General features: G+C 38.7%; 1 protein-coding gene across 7 annotated transcripts in view; it reads left to right on the top strand.

The window, feature by feature from the left end:
- Positions 1-19,482, top strand: part of LOC137983188 (fibroblast growth factor receptor 4-like) — a 75,074-nt gene that overhangs the window by 51,046 nt on the left and 4,546 nt on the right. For 6 of the 7 annotated variants that reach the window (XM_068830369.1, XM_068830372.1, XM_068830370.1 and 3 more), the window contains 14 exons: positions 58-318; positions 642-911; positions 1,196-1,441; positions 8,093-8,335; positions 12,677-12,724; positions 13,553-13,659; positions 14,158-14,216; positions 14,286-14,479; positions 15,716-15,820; positions 15,900-15,918; positions 16,557-16,599; positions 17,333-17,660; positions 17,904-18,014; positions 19,098-19,288. In XM_068830369.1, coding sequence (XP_068686470.1) covers positions 58-318; positions 642-911; positions 1,196-1,441; positions 8,093-8,335; positions 12,677-12,724; positions 13,553-13,659; positions 14,158-14,216; positions 14,286-14,479; positions 15,716-15,820; positions 15,900-15,918; positions 16,557-16,599; positions 17,333-17,660; positions 17,904-18,014; positions 19,098-19,288 — 2,225 coding nt within the window. The remainder of the gene's footprint in view (positions 1-57; positions 319-641; positions 912-1,195; positions 1,442-8,092; positions 8,336-12,676; positions 12,725-13,552; positions 13,660-14,157; positions 14,217-14,285; positions 14,480-15,715; positions 15,821-15,899; positions 15,919-16,556; positions 16,600-17,332; positions 17,661-17,903; positions 18,015-19,097; positions 19,289-19,482) is intronic. The other variant, XM_068830375.1, reaches the window with a different exon arrangement.

The following is a 19,482-nucleotide window of genomic DNA, read 5'->3' as shown; positions in this document are numbered from 1 at the left end:
TTGAGTATCTTAAATATATTTCTCATGTCTCAATTACATTGTGGGGCTTTTTTTCAGTTCCAGTTCAGATATTCGTCCATGTTCAAAGTGGCAGTGAAACTCTCCTGGAAGGTGGCAATGTGTCTTTATACTGTAATGCATCTGGGTACCCTGAGCCGACCGTTAGTTGGACAAAATTAAATGCAGATGACTTAATAGTATCAAGCCAGTTGTTAAACTTCTCTATCATCAGCAAAGAGGCTACTGGAGAGTACATCTGCAATGCAAACAACACCTGTGGGAAAAAGCAGTCAGCAGTGAGAACCATTGATGTGCAGTGTAAGGACACCTTTTTCCCCTCTTAAGCTTACAATGTAGTTATAACTATGCATTAGGGAAATCTTACCATTCTGAAGTGAGCCACTAGTTTGAAGGGTCAGTATGTAACACATCCAAGAGCTCCCAACAAACACATGTAAGCTGCCAGCAGCTGGGATACAACTCCTATCACTGGTGTTTCCTGATAGCAAAGACATTCATTAAAATCCACTTAAAGTACATGTATATAACCAGTCAGGCACCTTTTACACTGATAAATGACTCCTTTTCTGTCACAATAGCACAATTAATGGTTACGTTCTTTGTTTCCTTTCTTTGTGCAGATAAACCTGAAAATGTTCACCTGAGCACTTCAAGCCACAAAATCTGTGCAGGCAAAATGGTGATATTAAGATGTTTTGCTGGCGATTCTAATCCAGCTGTAGAGACTTTTACACTTTACAAAAAGGGTCTTAGGCTTGCTAACGTGACAAGAGCAAACGTAGGAGTGTTTAACCAAGTGCTATACATCCAAGGGCAACATATTTACAGCTGTGTGGCCAGCAATGCTATAGGAATTGCGTCAAGCAGCAATACCATGGTGGAAGTTGAAGGTGAGGTTTGCAGCTAACATTTCTGGGTTAATTTTCCAATTTTCATTGTTTTACTAGCTACTTCACTCGATTAGTGTTTGTTGTATGTTGTACCTTTCATCCCCACAGAGCACTATTTTAGAGAGTGTACACGACTCGATATCATTTGCAGATCTACTTTTGACTTTTAGGGGGGATTTGGGTTTCTTCAAGGCCAGTATTTCACACAGTCATGGCCTTCCAAGGTAGATATTAAATTGTGATCAACGGAGAGTCAACTAACTTTGTTCCTTTTCCCTTTCAAGTCCCTGCATCAGTGACTATGGAGAATCATACCATTGTTGTTAGGGAGGGTGACAATGTGACACTGCACTGCATGTCCTCTGGCTTTCCACAACCAAATGTTTCTTGGGTCAATAACTCAAATTACCTTATGGAAGCAGGAAGCATATTGAATTTGACCAACATCAGGAGACACAACCGAGAGTACAACTGCTCAGCAAGCAATGCATGTGGAAATGACAGCAGACAAGTTTATATTGATGTGCAATGTGAGTCATTATGTTCAATACTGAAATGCATTAATTTTTTCAAACCACATGATTGTTGCAAAGTGTAAACACCTTACACGTTTGATTACAGTACAGTGCTCTGTAACCTTTTTTTGTTCTTAAGGTTAACTAGAAGTTTATTAAACCATAATTAACTAATGTGTGAAATACATCGTAAAGCATACTTTAAATTTTGTAGTACCTTATGGTTTTTCCTTGGTTTTGTGTACACTTACACTGTAAAAATAATATTCGTTTTTATTTCAAAAGAAAGATTATTACTGGGTTGCCAGTATGGCAATCCCAGTCGGAAGGTGGGTGGGATTTGTTTGTTTGATTTTTATTTTCCGTGTCGGTAAAAGTCTTGCCTGTCACTTCCCTGGTAAGTGGTGTCTTTGTGCATAGAGCCTTCTGCCCATATTTTCTTAGGATCGAGAGGGTAGTGGAAATTCGTAGATTTCTTTGGTGGACACAGGAGAATCATTAACTTAGCCTGCAATGGCGTCGAAAGTCATGTAACGCGAATGGCGTTTTAGTGGATCCTTAAATAAAATATACCCTTATGGAGCTCAATAATGGAAAGTCAGTTGGATAAACTAGGCAAGCGGTGAAAAACCAACACCTGGAATCTCAAAAGCGACGAGTAATGGACTTCGACAACAATCTATCGCCCGTCGAGCCGAAATCAAAGTGAGCTGTATTTCTAAAATAATCTTTAACCAAGTGTGCTGTTATGTAGAACACTGAAACCAAATGGAAAATTCTCTGGTAACTTATGGGTTCAACAAAGACAGAGAACGATTGAACGAATCGAACACCTTACGTGGATCTGTGATCAACTCTGCACAGTCTTCAGGTAAAAAAATAATTGGAAATGTAACAGCCAAGAATTATTTGAAAGAAAGCTTGTCGCGTATTTTGTGCTTCATTATTCAAGGAAAAGGGTCTTCATGGAAACGGTTTGATCCTGAAATTTAGTTTGCTGCAATATTGCGCATATTTGACACGATTGAGTTTCTTCTCTTCACGCACGTAATGAAATAGAAGGAGTTTTTGCCTCTAATAGCAAATATGTTGTTTGTTTCAAAAAATTGTTCGCTGGAAAAGGTGGCCTTTATGAATTCACCATGTTTTATGATATGCGAGCTTAACTGGATAGTTTTTATGGCAATAGTAAAGCATTTTCTTGTCAAAATGAGGTTAGCGTCTTTCTGGTGTGTTAATTAACTTAATTAAATCGTGGGTTTGTATTTGCCGTCTGCCGCGTAACCTTGATTTCCACTCTCAAAATTACCTCCAGAACCTATTTTTTTGCGTAGAATAAGCTTTTAGAATGATGTTCTTGTTTTGCATAAAGCAAGCTAACAAAATATGTACCTTGCTGAGTTCACATTTGTTAGCGTTAATAGTATTTTGGTCCGATTGTTCTGTTTTATGAGGGGTATATTGTTTCGGCTTCCCATCCAAACACTAACCTCGCTGGATAGGGAAAAACTTCAGTGAACTTTGGTATTACAAAGCTGTCAGAGGCTCAGAGTGTGCGCTTAAACTTGTGGTGAAAAGCAGTTCTGAGGGAACTTGAAAATTATCAACATGTCAGCCCAGAAGCCAATGTTTCTCGCTTCTCTTTTATTTGTTATTCTTCAGAGACTGGAATGCTGTAGTTCAATACCACACAATTCAGTGCCTTCTGATTTTCTGTAACACGTACCACAGGCAACCCAGTGTATGCTTCACGGAAGCATCTCGTTGGGAAGAGCATCACGACATTTGCATGACTTCATGTCATAATGATCATATGTAAAAATTAACATACATGTAAGCGGCAAGTATAACATTACACAGTGAAATGTGGATTATCTTATCAACAAGTTGAGACATGGGAATTGATATAAGGGAAAGCAAAGAAAAATTACAAAAGTCGTTTTTAAGTGTTGTGTTGACTTTTGTCATAAATCTTCTTTTAAAATATTTACAAAATCGATTCTCATAAGGATTTTTTTTGTAGCAGCAACAAAACAGCACATGCTTTGTGTACTGTTGTAATGGGTTTGCTGCATGACACCATATGGTTTTCGTGATTGCTTAATGCGTTCGTTTTATGTTTCGCATTTTAGTTGGACAATGACAATGATAATTAGCCGGGAGAAGTGTCTCACTTGGCTTGCTTTGTTCTGCGGGTTCCATACCGCGAATCAATAGCGTGTCTGAATTTTGCTCTAGACTGCATGAGTCTTCTAGTTTGAATACCATCGTAACCTCCTAGTAATTTGCCACATTTATTCCAAACGATTCTGCGTGTTTTTAACCTCGGGAATCATAAATTGGAGCTGTACTGTTCTTTCCATGTAGACCCATGTATGGTATACGTGTTAGAAAGCTGATCAAGTAATTTTTATAATTTTGCCTGTAGATGTTTATGTGATACACGTTTCTTTTGAAAATGTCAGCAATGTAATAAATAAGAGTTGGTGATCAGGATTCTTGGTTGAACCTGTTTCCGGTGACACTGGTCTCGGGTGTCCTTAGTGTAAGTGTTATGGCTGTAAAAGGGCTTCTATCAGTAAGCAGAGCAGTTTGTCAATCATTTGAAGGGCTATGGTTGAAAAAAAAAAAAAAAAAACAGCAACGGCTGGTCACAGTTCCACTGACAATAAAAATGCAGGATTTGCATTAGTCCACTAGTTGGGTGATACTAAAGCTCTATAACACTAGACACTTCTACAAAGTTCCTTTCCTTTCCTTTTTTAAGAAATTACATCCATTGGTAGTCCACATTAGAGAAGGTTTAGGTGCTAAAATGATAAAATGATAATACATGAAGCCCTGAATATGAACAGAAGAACACACGTTGCACCGTACATTACAGTGGCCAAATAACGTTTGACTTTAAAAATACAACAGGCTCTGTCAGACAGCTAAATGTATTACGATGCGGGATGTATTGAACATTTAGGGTTGGCTATTCTACTAGAGAACTGTTAGTAATAGTCCGCAAGTAGCGAAAAGTGTGACGCTTTCTTTCGTTTTGTTGCCAAATAAAAATTTCTTCAACTTGCATTTGCTGACTTTATTATTGCCTTTTCCGTCCGACTAGTTGTGTGATACTAAAACAATTAGACCCTTCGCCCTCAAGGGCCACAGGTCACCAGTCCATTCGGCTTCGCCTCATGGGCTATTGACCCGTAGCCCGTAAGGGCTACGGGTGTAATTGTTAAATAGCACTAATTGGGCACCCCGGTCTGCAAACTTAAGGTGATTTGCTAGAAATATAACTTGTTATAGATTTCTGATAAAAAGTCGCAGACTGTTGTAACATGTCAAGGAAATGACAAAAATGTAATTAAAAGGGGAGGCTACCGTGCTCGTATCCATGGAACGACCCTGATGAACGATTCTGATGAATGATAAATTATTTAAGCCACTTTGACAATTGCCTTGCTTCCCAAATGTTGGACAAATTTAGCTCTATTTTATAAAAACATTAATGTAATCCCTTATAATTATAATGCAGAGCCTCATGTCACTGTATGGTTAATTCTCGTGCGTACTTGAAAATTGTATTTGAATACCTTTATGAGTACTTAACATTCCTACATAGATTTAATTTGATTACGGGCTGTTCGACTCATAATGGCTCCTTCCATACGATTTTATGAAATTGCCAAAAAACTGGCCATAAATTGTTGCAGATGTTGAAGACACCGTTCTCAGCATTGAGCAAAAATTGGAAATGAAAAATCCGGGTCATCCTACTCGTTCGGTAGAAACTAGGGAGCTTAAGTAACGACGACGGCGACGGCAACGACAACGTCATCTCAATATATAAATTCATGTTATTGTAATCTTCATGACTATTTCAATCTTTTTGATAGCATAAGAGTGTTCTAGTTTCTCAAAAATGACACTGGTCGGAACGCCCCTAGATTTAGGAGAGAAAATGAATATTTATCCTTAAGTGCTGACGTTCTTCACACAACCTCAAATTTGGTTATTTCGCGTTGTTGTTTTGCTGACGATAGTAAAGAAATGGACAAAAGTGAAAAACGCACGTGCAAGGCGTGCAAAGCTATTGTTTTGGGCCCAATAAATATGTAAATTTGTGACGTTCTCGTTGCCGTCGCGCGTTATTAGGGAATAGGGAGCTTTAGCAACGACAACGGCGACGGCAACGAGAACGTCAGAAATTTGCATATTTAGTAGGCAAAAACAATAGCTTTGCACGCCCTGCACGTGCGTTTTTCATTTTTGCGTTTTTCATTTTTTCATTTTTGTTTCATTTCCACAACAACGTGAAATAACCAAATTTGAGGTTTTATGGTGGACGTCAGCACTTGAGGATAAATTTTCATTTTCTCCCCTAAATTAAGTTTAACTCATATTGTTGTCATTCTTTAGGGACTGCTACACCATTGTCATGTTAAAAAACTTGGAATAGTCTCGAAGTGATTACAATAATGGGAATTTATGTTTTGAGATGACGTCGTCATTGCTAAAGCTCCCTAGTTTACGCAAAGACGACGGCTACGGCTAAGGCAACGCCACAAAGCAAGAATATTATTGGTTAAAAAAGGAAAAATACTCATGCTGCACGTGCAACACGAATTTCCGTCATTTCTCTGCTGTACTCCACAAAACAACAACGTGAAATCACCAAATTTTAGGTTTTGACGACAACGTGAGTATATAATCACGAAAGAGTCATTTTCAGTTTTCACTTTAAAACCGTTCGTACCCATCCATTTACGGGATAGTTTGCCTGTTTTGTACAAGGTGAACAAGACGGAATAATCGCGAAATAGTTGCGATAGCGCTAAGTTATATTTTGGACTAACGTTTTTGTTGCCGTAGCCATCGTCTTTGCTTAAACTCCCTATTATTGTAATTGTAAGGAGAAGTGTGTTTGGTAGTGATATTCTATGGTCATGAAATGAATTTTACCAGTAATGTGTTAACTCAGATCCAAGCTTACATGTCATGTTTGCAACTGTTTAAAGTGCTACTACAGGTGTATGCCCATAAAATCAATTCTCATTTTTTGGGGGGTTTCAAAACTTTTTTTACTAAAGACCAAGTCTCCCAAGTTTTAAGCGTTGATTTCAAAACGACGCCTGTTTATTTTAACTGTAATTTTCCTATTTAATGATCTGCCGTTAATAAATTTAAATTTTTGAGAGAGCTGGATCCAGAAGAAAATGACGTCAGACCAACCCGTTGTCGCCCTTGAATTCGCGATTATCCTGAATTGTTAATTTGCATTGAATTAACTATTATTGAGAGTTTAGAAGACTGAAAGCTTGGGAGATAGTCATAATTATAATTTTGGAAGGACAACCCAATTGCATAGGACTCGATCATGGGAATGTTCATTGTTAACCCTTCACCTAACCACTTGACCACCACACCGCTAGCTTTCAGGGACAATATTTTAAAGGCTATTTGATAATGCTGTATTATCACTGGCCAACAAACGGCATTAAACACTACAAAATTTTGGCGTCCAAACTTCATGAGAAAGCTAAATATTTAAATTCAAAGCTTAGGCCTAATTGCTCTTCAGTGGCGATACTCTATGGTAGACTTAAATGTTTTTTTTAGAAAGGCGTTGTCTTGATCTTCAGTGGTAAAGTGGAAAGAGGTAGTTCCTATAGAGTAGAAACTCCGGGTTCAAACCCAATCCACGGATATGATTTTTTATTTCCTGATTTTCTCTGCTACCACAAGTCCTGGGACACATTGTCCAAAATTCATGGTAATAGTGAATTCAAAGCAAATTAACAATTCAGGATAATCGCGAATTCATGGGCAAAAACGTGTTGGTCAGACTCACTAGTAGTAGTACAATGTACGCGGCTGAATTAATGTGCGTTTTGCATGCAAATAAGCTGCAATCTCCTTCCTAAAATGTTAAGCTAGTGGTAACTGACGACACATGTCCCTAAATCCAACTTTCTGGGTCTAATCGGTCAGTTTTGAACGTGAGTAATGGCAGACCATGAAATCCAAAACTTGCACTCAAAGTAAACAGCCTTTGGATAAAAATCATAGCTCAAAACTTTGCCAGTCAGGTGTTAAAGCAAACACACTTTCAGAATCCGAAGAAAAATAGGAGCTGGTTTTTTGGTAATGGTAGTACTTAAAGCTGAACTGCAAATTGATGTGCCGAGAGAAATGAAAAATAGAATAATAGCAACAATAATAAAATGAAAGGAAAATAAGAATAATGTAGCACTGTCTACAAGAACCCCACGTGACGTGAAAATAGACCAATGCTGTCTCCCACCATTGGGAATTCAAGCCTCGTGTACGAAACAAATTACTTTTGAGCTGTTACTGGTATTCATGCTCACTTGAAGCTTTATTTTACCTAAAAAGACTCTCAAAGGTCCAAGGAATGGTCCGTAAAATGTTGCTATAGTGGAGTAGTGAAAGCAATAGGATGAGTGTGTGTTGTGGACAAGAGTTGTTGGCAAAGATGATGATGATGATGATTCCAAATTATAGACCTGTAGATAAAGCTAAAGAGGACATTATTGTGCTGGCCTGCCACAGCAGTAGTCGTACTAATTAATTTGCATTCTGTTGGTAGGCTAAAGAAAAATGTGGTGCACCTCTTGTACGATGTGACCTTGTTATTTTCTTTCTTTATAGATGCTGCCGAAGATACAGGTGGGGGAGGAAATGATTCGGTTCCTGAAGGTAACACAAAACTGTTTTCATGTCCAGTTGATGGAAACCCTGAACCTAACATAACATGGTACAAGGGCAATTACGTAATTGGTCCAGAAATTTCTCATGCAAAACAGTTGGAGGCAAGGGAAACTGGTTGTTACACTTGTTCCGGAAGCAACTCACTTGGAACACCAGTCATCATTACTCAGTGCCTTACTGTTGGTAAGATTATCGGCTTTTTATATCGCTATCTTTAATGTAAACCACTTTTGAAGTACATCTGTACGTACACTGTAGATATCAGCTGTCGACGTTATGGAGCGTGGGTCTATTCCCGCTTTGACGTCACATACTGATTTACATTGCATTAACTCTTTGTAAAAATGCATGCAAAGTAGATTGTGACGTCTAAGCAGGAATAGACCCACTCCCCTTCTGACTCGGTCGTGAACAAAAGATGCTTGGATTTTCGCAACTTTCGAAGCCTATAAAATGGCAGGATTTGTTAGAAAAAGGAAAAAATGGCCGCAATGCGTTTCAAACAGGTGCAAAGATATATTTTAGCGAGAAAAATATTTTGGGGTTAGGTGCACTTTAAGCCTACCCTGGTTTTGAAACAAATATTAAAGATAACTATGTTTGAAGAGTTTTATCTCCAGATCTACGATGGTGGCCAACATCCATCCACATCCATTCCCCACGTGGCCTCTGAAATGCCCTCCACCACCCCAGGCAATGTTGAAGCCAAATGCAGCATTTCGGAATGTTTCCGAAATTCCAATCAACTTGTAAGAAGAGGGGAGGGGGGTGGGGGTGGAAGGGGAAAGTAACGCCCATGCCGTTGGCTTAGAACGTTGGCTATGAAACCGCTTGTACTTTTCCACGGTTGTACTGCTCCTTATCCTATTTCTCGTTGAAAGTAAAGGATATATTGATCTCGAAATAGATGCCAAATTTTCTAATTTCCATTGCAAATAAATCTTGTCAATAATATAATTAAGATCAAAATTCTTTTCCAATACTTTACAGCGATAAATTGTTTCTTTCAAGTCTTAATGGAAGTTGGGACAGCAGTAGATTTCTCAGTTATTAGTTTACAATAGTTTTTACAACATAATTTCATGAAATCTAAACTTGCGTCCTCTGAGATTCTTAGAGTAGGAGAAATAAGAGAATCGCGACGCAAATCTGCATTTCAAGATTGAAAAGCTTGCTTTTTGAGAACAGTAGGGATTGCAGATAATAGTTGAAAATTTTGCAAAAAATGATCCTCGAGGTTAAACTGTCTATGAAATTCATCAAGACAAATAAAATTCCCTTCCAAATTCAAAAGATCATGAATAAGTTTGATATTGCTGTCGAACCGTGATTTCCAAAACATTAAATTGCCGTCAATAGGCCATTTCCGAGTTGCAGTTTGTCTCGGTTTCGAAGCGAGTCTTGGTGCTCAACTATTGTAAGGGAAATGAGTTTGATTTGCATAAGAATACAAAACTCATTTCCATTTGAATGGTTGTGCACCAAGACTCGCTTTGAAACTGAGGCATGTAGCAACTCGGAAATGGGCTATTGTAATATTTTGATTATTCCACAGGATAAATTTACCATTTTTATCCTGAAGACTATTTTTTGTCACATCGTTAAAATATTCTTGGAGCAATTATTGCACAATTGTAATTGCAATTAAGAGGAAATGCCAGACCGCCATGTTTATTAAAATAGTAGTTTGGAATAGCCTTCCATGTATCCTTTGTTCCATTTAATAGTCTACTTAGCCAGGCTAAACGCAATGAATGGATTTATGGTCCTAAAATTCGGAAAGTTGAGACCACTTTCTGAGAGTGGCTGGTAGATCACCTGCCTTTTCACTTTATCGTCTGCTTTTCCATAAGAAAGAGGATAGATGGGCTCGGGTGTTCTTAATTACTGATTCTGGAACGGTGAGCATGGATGTTGATATATTAACTGGGAAATACCAATTGCTTTTGCAAGCAGAGTTCTGCCATAAAGTGTAAGGTCTCGCGGCAACCACAGATTTAATTTAGTTTTCATCTTATTTTTATTAAAGAAATTTTCTTCATTATTTTTATCCTCGTTGTAAGAGAGATATGCTCTTGAGTGATTTTATTGGATCCTTGATACAGAAGAAGGTCGGGATCTTGGAATTTTCAGCGGAGCTCAGCGGGCGCCAAAGGCGCACGCGCGGAGCACCATTGTTAAGAAAATATGGTAACCCATCAATGCGAGACCTCTTGGTTTTATAGCCCTGACGTCATCAACCGTCCGTACATACGTACGTACGTACGTACGTGCGTCTGTCCGTCCGTACGCCCACCCCTCCATGTATGCCAATGTGACCAGTTTCATGCTAGTTTATAGCATAATATTGGACATCTATCTTTTGATCAATTCATACCTGTCAAAACAAAGTATCCGCTGACCAGTATCACGTGACCATATCGCGGGCTCAAGCTTAGAGCTACCCAGCTGTTTTTTTAAAAGTTGACCGCTGAAAAGATACTGGTTTTCAATTGGATTGCAGGCTCAACCTAGGTTAACTCACCTGAACATAAGCAAGGCTTCATTTTTCGCGCGTTTTCTGTGGCTCCACGCGGTTACAGTGCCAGACTACATCAACGAAAGTTCTTACACAGTCAACGCTTTTCGTGTTCAGGTGGAAAACAGTTTGGAAGATGTTTTCTTTCTGCATTTTTTGCTGGATTTAATCCAGTTTGACATATGATGTCTGTGGTCCACACTGGTGGCTACGCAGTTATTTAAGTCAAGCATCGGCGGGATGTAAACTTAAAACTGCGTGTTCATTTTTAATTTGCTTAGAGCTGCTTTTTTCTCTGTATTGCAATTTTTGGCATATCTTTAGAAGCTCCGATAAGGTTACATGATGCCCAGAGGACCTATGTCTAGAACAGAAACAAAAAGAGAGCGAACGAGAAAGATAACGACAAAACAGAATACCAGTAATAGCTCATAACCAGAGGAAGAAGTTACTCCACAAATTCCGTTATTTTTACGGATGCATTATTTAACGTGGATGCATATTTTTAAAAAGTGGTTTAATTGGTTCTTCCTTTGTTGAGGAATGAAAATCGAATTTTTATTGTCAACTGGAATTAAATAACAATTTTCTGTACTCTTTTGGACATAAAATGCGAGCGAACAAGTGCTTTTTTATATCCGTTTGCCCAACTGGTTTCGTTGTGCCTCGACAGTGACAAGAAAATTTTGCCCTTATGTGATAAACACGTATTCGCAATGAGTTCTCGTAAAATTAGAGGGAAATCTCACTACCTTGTGTTTTCAGAAGTTTGTGTAAAGCACCCAAACGTTATTTAAGTGTTGGAGCAGATCGTGTTTGAAGTTCGTCCTTTCTTGGTTGCATTGCCGTATTTTGCTGATTCTTGTACCAAGCCAAACTGGCGTGTTTCAATGGAATACATCAAAATGTGAATGATCTTGTTTTCAGAGATAAAGTAGAATAAAGTACATCAGTAAAACTCTTCTTTGACCTTGAACTGACAAAGTTGTTTTTATGGCTTCTAATTTTAGCGTGGTCCTATTCGCTGGCTATTGACAGTTTACTCTGAAATGGCTTTTTTTCCTTTTCCATACGCTCGCTGAGGTTGCGCTTGTTTTCTTTTAAAACTCATGCGGTTCAAGGAAAAAATATTGCCAAACTGGTGAATTGCAAAGTAAATTTCGCTTTGAGAGGCAGTAAGAATAAATAACCAGGGAGCTCCGCCTTTAGGTTTGACTAAATCTATATATTACCTTTTAAAGAGCCGATCGCCATTGCTTTCGTTTTTGTACAATTTAAGACCTGAGATATTACGAACCATTTCAATGTTATGAAGAAAACAATTAAGAGAAGTAGCTTCCCGAGCTACAAGAGTTGTATCATCCTCAAATTGAGAGATTTTAGCTTCCTATTGATTTGGGAGGTTGATCCCTTTGCAGCTTGGATCTTGACGAATTTTACATGTTAATATTTCTACCGCCAGAATAAACAAGAGGGGGGCTAGTGGACAACCCTGCCGTTCTCCTCTTGAGACTTACTTGACAAGAAGCCCGTATTCATCGCCGCAGACTCCAGTTTGGTCCGAATGAATTAACTTAAGAGTTCATTACACAAGGTGTCAAAAAAAGTTTCGTAAAATTATTTTGTAAAGCCATGCTCACCCGGAGTTTTATTATTTTCAAAGGAAAGTAGCAAGTTTTTAACTTCCTCAAGTGTCAAGTCATGTTCCCAATTCTGCTTGGTCATCAGTACTCAATTTAGGAAGATATAGAGTTTCAATAAAATTCTGGAAATCTTTAGTTTGTTGGGGTGCCAAACTATCATTTATTTTGTTGTGTACAATTTACTAAAGTGGGATTCTCTATTTCTCTACCACTCTCGACGTCATGCAGCACTAGGTTTACGTAGCTAAAGGAATTACAATTATTGTCATAGAGTACATCTTCCTTACTATGCGAAAACACTGAAGTTTGTTACAAGTGTTGGTGTCATTATCTGCTGAGAGCTTTCTGGTGTTCTTTATTTAGTGCCAGAGGAACCCACCTCAGCTTCGCCCACCTCCACAGGACAACCACGTAAGTGGTTAAATTAGCATTTAATACATAAAGTCAGCCTGTTAGATCATTTCCTTGAGATGTAGTCAGTGCCAAAATTGTATTGATCGTTTACAAGGGGAATTCAACCTTGAGGGTGCATGCCTAAGGCTTCTAGCTCTGTACCCTCAGATTTGTGAACACCCCATGACCTATAAAGTGGTCAAAATATCTTTCCTGGAATGCTGGACATAGCTACACACACTTATCTTCATTTGGACCTCAGATAGCCCACCGTTCGTGTATGCATACAAATATCTGTACACGGGTAACAGGAAAGAGCTAATAACGAAATAACGATACATATAGGACGGACCATTACATGGGAAATTCTCTTGCATACACATTCACTCTGAATTTAACTCCCTGTTTATTGTGGCCTAAAAGCGATACAATGAGCTTTCAGCCATGCGTCGGACATCAATCAGAATCCAGAGCTTAACATCTCAGTAAGTAAATTACTAGAGTCCATACCTTGTGGTTTTCACTTTCTATTGGGAACCACATTTTCTTAAAGCGGGCTTGTACTGTTAGCTGGTGTAATATTATTCATACACTTTAAAGTGTGAAATATCTGGTAGTTGTCAAGCCTTTTTGCAAGCTTTTTGTCCTGTGAACTGTCATCTGAGCTATTGGAACCCTTAAAGCTAGAGATATCTTACGTAACATGCATGTTCAGAAGATCAAGCTTTTCAATTAATAAGTAAGTGCCAAACGTTGCTATAAATAAAGAACAGGTGTTGATATTTTTTGTCCAGGAATTCACTTTTCAATCAAGAATGAACCAAATGTTGCCTCTTCCCTTTTTAGCAAAGCAATTTTATGCGGCCCTGACGATAATGGAAGACTTTGTATCAGAATACAGAGATTTGAATAATCAAGTTTCAAAACAATTGGTGGATTCATTTGTGTCAGAGGTGCATTTTAAAATTTTCTCAAATATAATCTAAGTTAAATGGCGGGCGAAAGAAGATCAGCTATTTATTTATTCATTTAAATATATGTTGTTTTTTTTGGCACAAAGTTCTTATCCTTTTATACTTACAAGGAGTGGGAGTTCCGTTGTCACAAGTGCCGCAATTGCAGAGAGCAAAATGGAAAAGTTGGAATAAGAAGTGTTCAATAAACTAAGCCATTGCAAAATACTCTCATAGTTATCTCTTTGCTTTGAAAGTCTTATAATTTTTCTGCATTAGTTGTTAACAGCTATGATCACAAATAGAGATAAAACTGAAGAAACAGGTATTCCTTTCCAAGCCTAACCACAATTGCAGAAGGGCTAGAGAGAACAATTGCAACACTTGATGTTCAATAAACTAATCCATCGCAAAACAAACGTACTGCTCAAGTGGTTTCAAGAAAAACCGCTCCATTTTTCTTATAGTAAACAAGTGTGTTGGTTTTACATTTTTTAGATGGATAAAATATACCAGAATGACGACAATTATCTTAGGACTGAAGTGACAGGACTGAGGTTGGTGGATTGAAACTGCCTTAGTTATTCCGACAGTAATTTATTCATTGTTGTCTTCTTTGTCTTCAGGAGTGGCAGTGTAATTGTATCCTTCATCCTTTACTTTAAAAATGCCGTGACCCTTTGTCAGGGAATTTCAAAACTTGAAGCTGCAATTTCTAATGGCACCTTTGGTACTCATCAAGTTGGAAATTTGACTCTTCTCTCGCCTGGGACTAGCACTTCAGTCAAGTCCACCACACCACGAACCTCTCAACCAACAGGTATGAAGGAATGACCATCAAATGTTTCATTTCCTTGTTGATACGGTAGCGTGAACGGGGCCTTGAGTCACAAGTCCACACAGTGTCTGTGTTTAGTGAAGATATCGGAATGGATTTTGGAATTGACAACTGTGCAAAGCTCCCGGAGGGGGGGGGGTGGGGGGACTCCCATATGGAACGGACAGGGATGCTCGTCGGAAAGTTTGAATTTAACCCCTAAAGGAGACCATCTGGGCGTGGTTTCAAGCAAATTTTGACCCCTAAAAACAAGTTAAAAAGAAAATTTGACTTCTGTTTCTCTTCGCGGAACCCTAAACGAGACCTTGGCGGCTTAAAATATTGGCGCTTTGCCCGGAACACCCTAAGCGAGACCAAAATCCAAAATTTACACCCCTAAGCGAGACGACGAGCATCCCCGTCTGTTTCATATGCGAGCATCAGATGGAATCATATTACGTGCAGGAGGAGAAATAAAGTTACTAGATGAAGACAGCAGATACAAGAATATTTGGGGATTATGGAATCTGACAGGGTTGTTTAAGAAATGAAAACCAGCCTGACAAAAGATTACTTCCAGCGTTTAGGAAGACTGCTGAAGTGAAAACTTAATTTGGTAATATGATAAAAAGAATTAATATGTGGCTAGTGCCCATCCTTAGATACTCTGCAGTATTCATTGACTGGACTAACAGAGAGTTAAAAGAGCTCGATAGAAAGACCAGAAAATATCCAACCATATACAATGTTCTTCACCCGCGAGATAGCGTAACCAGATTACACAAGATAGGTCGGAGAGGTTTGTGCTCGGTTGAAGAATGCCTGGAAGTGGCAAGAACGGGTCTGCTTAACTATTTTTCTGAGAGTGAATAGGAGTGGTTGGTGGCAGCAAAAGGAAAAGAGTGTGCTCAGTTAAGGAGGCAAAAATGTAAACAATGATTCCTCTATAGTTACGTACGCATACTGCTTGGCGTGCCTTTAGCCGAACCTTGGAAACATCTAGACTATCAATTAACCTATATCGTTCCAATTCTTGCGATTTGTTATGCACAAACAACATAATTCTCTTGGAGGATTCTCCGGCTAGTGGGTGTATTAAACCCCACTCTTTTGCCCTTCCATGAAACACAACACTTTTATGCAAGTTTGGGAACTCTTGCTAGTAGTATGTTTTTTGTTGTTTTTTTTTTCATTTTTGCTTTTTCGACTAATTATGTTATTCGATATTTATCTTCACAGAATTTCAATGCGCATGCGACAACACTCTGTTGGTAATTATTGGAGTTCTTGTGGCAATCATCATTGTTCTAATACTGGTCATAGCCTGGCAGCACAGAAAGCTAGGTGAATAATTTGATGTATCTTCCAGTATTGTGTTCTCCATTCTTTTGTACTTATTGGATATGTGATCTTCTTTTGTTAGGCATTGCTGGAAAGAAAAGGTAGGCATTCTGATTTTTTCGTTTTTGTCTTTTTTTTTCTGTCCATTGAACATAAATATAAGAGGTCTGGCTCAACGTGTTGCATCAAGGGCACAAATCGTTAAAAGAGTATAAATGTTTGTAGTAAAAAGAAAAAACAAAGACTTGACAAATCGTGGAAAGCTGTTTTCTTTGTTAAGGATAAAATTGCAGGGGAGCAGCAGGCGTATAGTGTCACCTGCCTTATGGTGGAAAAGATACTGACGAACATTTCCCATCATCGAAAATATTTGAGTTAATCTTGCTTTTAAAAAAAGCTGTTTTTGAAAGGACCTTCTCCTGCGAGAAGTTTGCAACGAATCTTTGCAGATGCGACATTGCAATGGTCCAATGCTCAAATGGTGACTGACAACCAAAAGGAGCTCATGAGAGATCTTTTGTTCTCGCCCACCCAAAACATGGTGATGACGTAACTTGAAAATCACCTATTTTTGTCCCTTCCTGTTTTCTTTTCCGTTCTCCCATCCTGTCTGTCCGAAATGATGTTTCATTTCTTTCATGGCAATTACTTTAAAAAGGAAAACAAAGAAATAGCAATAAGCAACGCAGGCAAAATTTGAAGAACTAACATGTTTGCCTAATCTTCGATGTGTCCTCAGGCCATACAAGGTCACAGAAGATAAAGATAGAAGAATGTACGACGTGAGTTTTAAAAGCGACAAAGCAAAATGATTTAATAGACTGATACTGTTTTTTTCTATTGCTGAAACACATTTTGCCATTTCCAGCAAGTTAAAAGCATGATTTTATTATTTCACATCGTCGAAAAACCCTTTTACTTATTGATTGTAACGGGTGAAGGACATTTTGAAGTGTCATTGTAATTGTTCTAAGCGATCATTCTCGCCAAGAGTCATTGCAAGCGCTGTTCAAAACATGTTTCAGAAATTTCCCAATTATTCATCCATCTCGTGCAGGATATGGTATGGTTAACTCGTCAGGCTGACCAGCTCTAAGATGATTTTATTGCCCATATATGGTAGAGCAATTCAGTGCAATCGCATTGCCATGGGTTTGAGATCCTTAATTAGCTGCTTAAGTTGCTCCTAATTGTGATGATAGAGTCTTTGCTTTTGGTAATTGTAAAGTAAAGGTGAAGTCACTTTATTGAACGTCGGTAGTTTCTTAAGTTACGAAAACTGGTATCAATGGAAGCTGGTGGTGAAGGATGTTCAAAGCTATAGCTACACGGATCAGAGGAAAGTCGAAACTGACGTTGAAGTCACCGAGGATCGAACCGGGGACCTCTCGCTCTAAAAGCCGCGCACTAACCAACTGAGCTACGACTGCCTGTAGTTAGTTTATTTTTGAAGAATGATGAACCATACTAACGGTTACGAAGGCAATTTAACCCGGGCGCTTCTTTTGTTTTCAGAACGAAGTTGCCATGGACGAGCTTAATCCTACTAACGATCCACCTAGTAGTTCTAATCAACAGCGTAGAATCCCCATTGAACCTGCATACATGCCCTTACAAGGGACCTCCCATTATGAAGTAGGACCAAGTAGCCCTAATAACTCCCCTCAGAATCCTGAATATGCACCTCTTGATATAAGAACACGGTCATGGGAAGTAACAAGAGAAGACGTGAAAGTGGAGAAAATCATTGGTAAAGGTGCTTTTGGCCAGGTTGCCAAAGGAACGGCAAAGAACCTTCCTTTCCATTCTGGCACAAAAACTGTGGCTGTTAAAATGCTGAAAGGTAAAAGTCTGTTTTCTTAATAGCTTTGGTTTAGGAACAAACGGTCAGTCCTTCGTTGTGGAGAGAACAAACGTGTGTAATCCGCGAATTTAACCGCGGCGTACTGTGATTTCTAACACCTTTATGTTTGGCAATTACTTGAAATTGAACTCGAATGCACGACGACAAGAATGAGCTTTGGTGACAAATACACATGGTACAATTAATACGAATTTTACCTTTTTAATTGTTTATTTGATTTAGCTAACGCTCCTGCGTCAGACAAGAGAGACTTGAAATCCGAACTTGAGCTGATGAAGACCCTCAAGCCTCATCCACATGTTATTAAACTATTGGGATGCGTCACTGAAACTGGTAAATGCATCATCTATCGATTAAACAATGATGCTGCTGCTATCGAAAAAAAGCTCTTCTCTATGAATGCTCACTTGTTCAAAACCAAAACAGTTCCCATCTAAATCTCTTCTCAGCATCCCAATACGATATTGCATAGTAGTTCCAATCATAGCGAGAAGCCCATCTACGACGATTCGAAAGTGCGAAGTGTTCAGTCTACAGTTCTGTTTAAAAACCAAGCAGAAGTGTTTTATCGGGTTTTAAACCACGAGGCGAGGCCGAGTGGTTCATCTTAGACCCGAAGAAACACGACCTGTGAGTTTATTGAACGGCTTCAAGAGCACTGACTCCACAGAAAGTGTGTCGGAACAAAGGTTCGAATTTAAATGGTGGGTGGAGAACGATAGCATTCTAGAAAAAGAGGCTAAGCTTTATTATGCTTTATATATATAAAAAGTCAAATGAAGAATGCTTTATTAGTTTGTTAACGTTCAGACGCTTGCCACATTTTTCCGGCGGTCTGATAGGCTGTTACGATCAATAATTATTAAATGAGTTTTTGAAATTTTATGTCACTAGGTGTCCATACTTCCGTTGTCTATTTATTAAAGACGTTTGTTAAATTACCTGTACGCGACTTTTAAGGGAAATCCATCGTCATCTTGAGAAGGAATGAGAGCTTTCACAAGGCAGATAAAACCAAGTTTATAAAACGCTCCGGTAAACAATGGCTTGGGAAATTAGTTGGAGAGAGTGCGAATATATTATGGAATGTTGCGGTTGACCCAAAAACTGATTTGTTATTTCTTTTTATAAGCAAAGCTAACCCTTGGCATCACGAAGACACTGAACTGACCGTGGTCAATTGCTGCATTTTAGAATTCCGAATGAAAACTCATAGAAATAGTTGAATTTTATGCTGGTTTATTCAGTGAAACTTGTCAAATCTTCCTAAAATTAAAACACTCGTAGGCAACAACATAACATGACGGAATCACACACCTAGTCAAACATAGAGCAGAGGATACGAGGGGACTGTTCGTGGACAAACAAAAGGACCGGGTAATGCATGTTGAATAAACGTGATAATATTTCTCGTAGACCCCCTATTGGTGCTGATCGAGTATGTCCCTTATGGTGATCTGCTGGGTTACCTGAGAAAGAGCCGCGGATTGAATGACACTTACTACAAAGACCCAGATATCAAACCCCAAACCAATCTTACGTCGCAACAGCTGATGAAATTTGCTTGGCAAATCAGTGATGGAATGAGCTACTTATCGTTAAGAAAGGCAAGTATGACTGTAATGTCATACACCAGTTAATACAGCAAGCACAATTAGCACTTTATATAGCACTTAATTAGTATGCAGCCGACCCGTTGGCTCAGCTGGTTTTGCTTCAAACTACCGTGCGGGAGGTTGCAGGATCAAACCTCTGGCCATACCAACACTCAGGGTCTTTAATTAACTGAGGAGAAAGTGCT

Source organism: Montipora foliosa, chromosome 13 (assembly GCF_036669935.1).
Source record: "Montipora foliosa isolate CH-2021 chromosome 13, ASM3666993v2, whole genome shotgun sequence".
Taxonomy (NCBI): domain Eukaryota; kingdom Metazoa; phylum Cnidaria; class Anthozoa; order Scleractinia; family Acroporidae; genus Montipora; species Montipora foliosa.
Note: the sequence above shows the minus strand (reverse complement) of the source record. Positions and strands in the feature narration are given on the sequence as shown.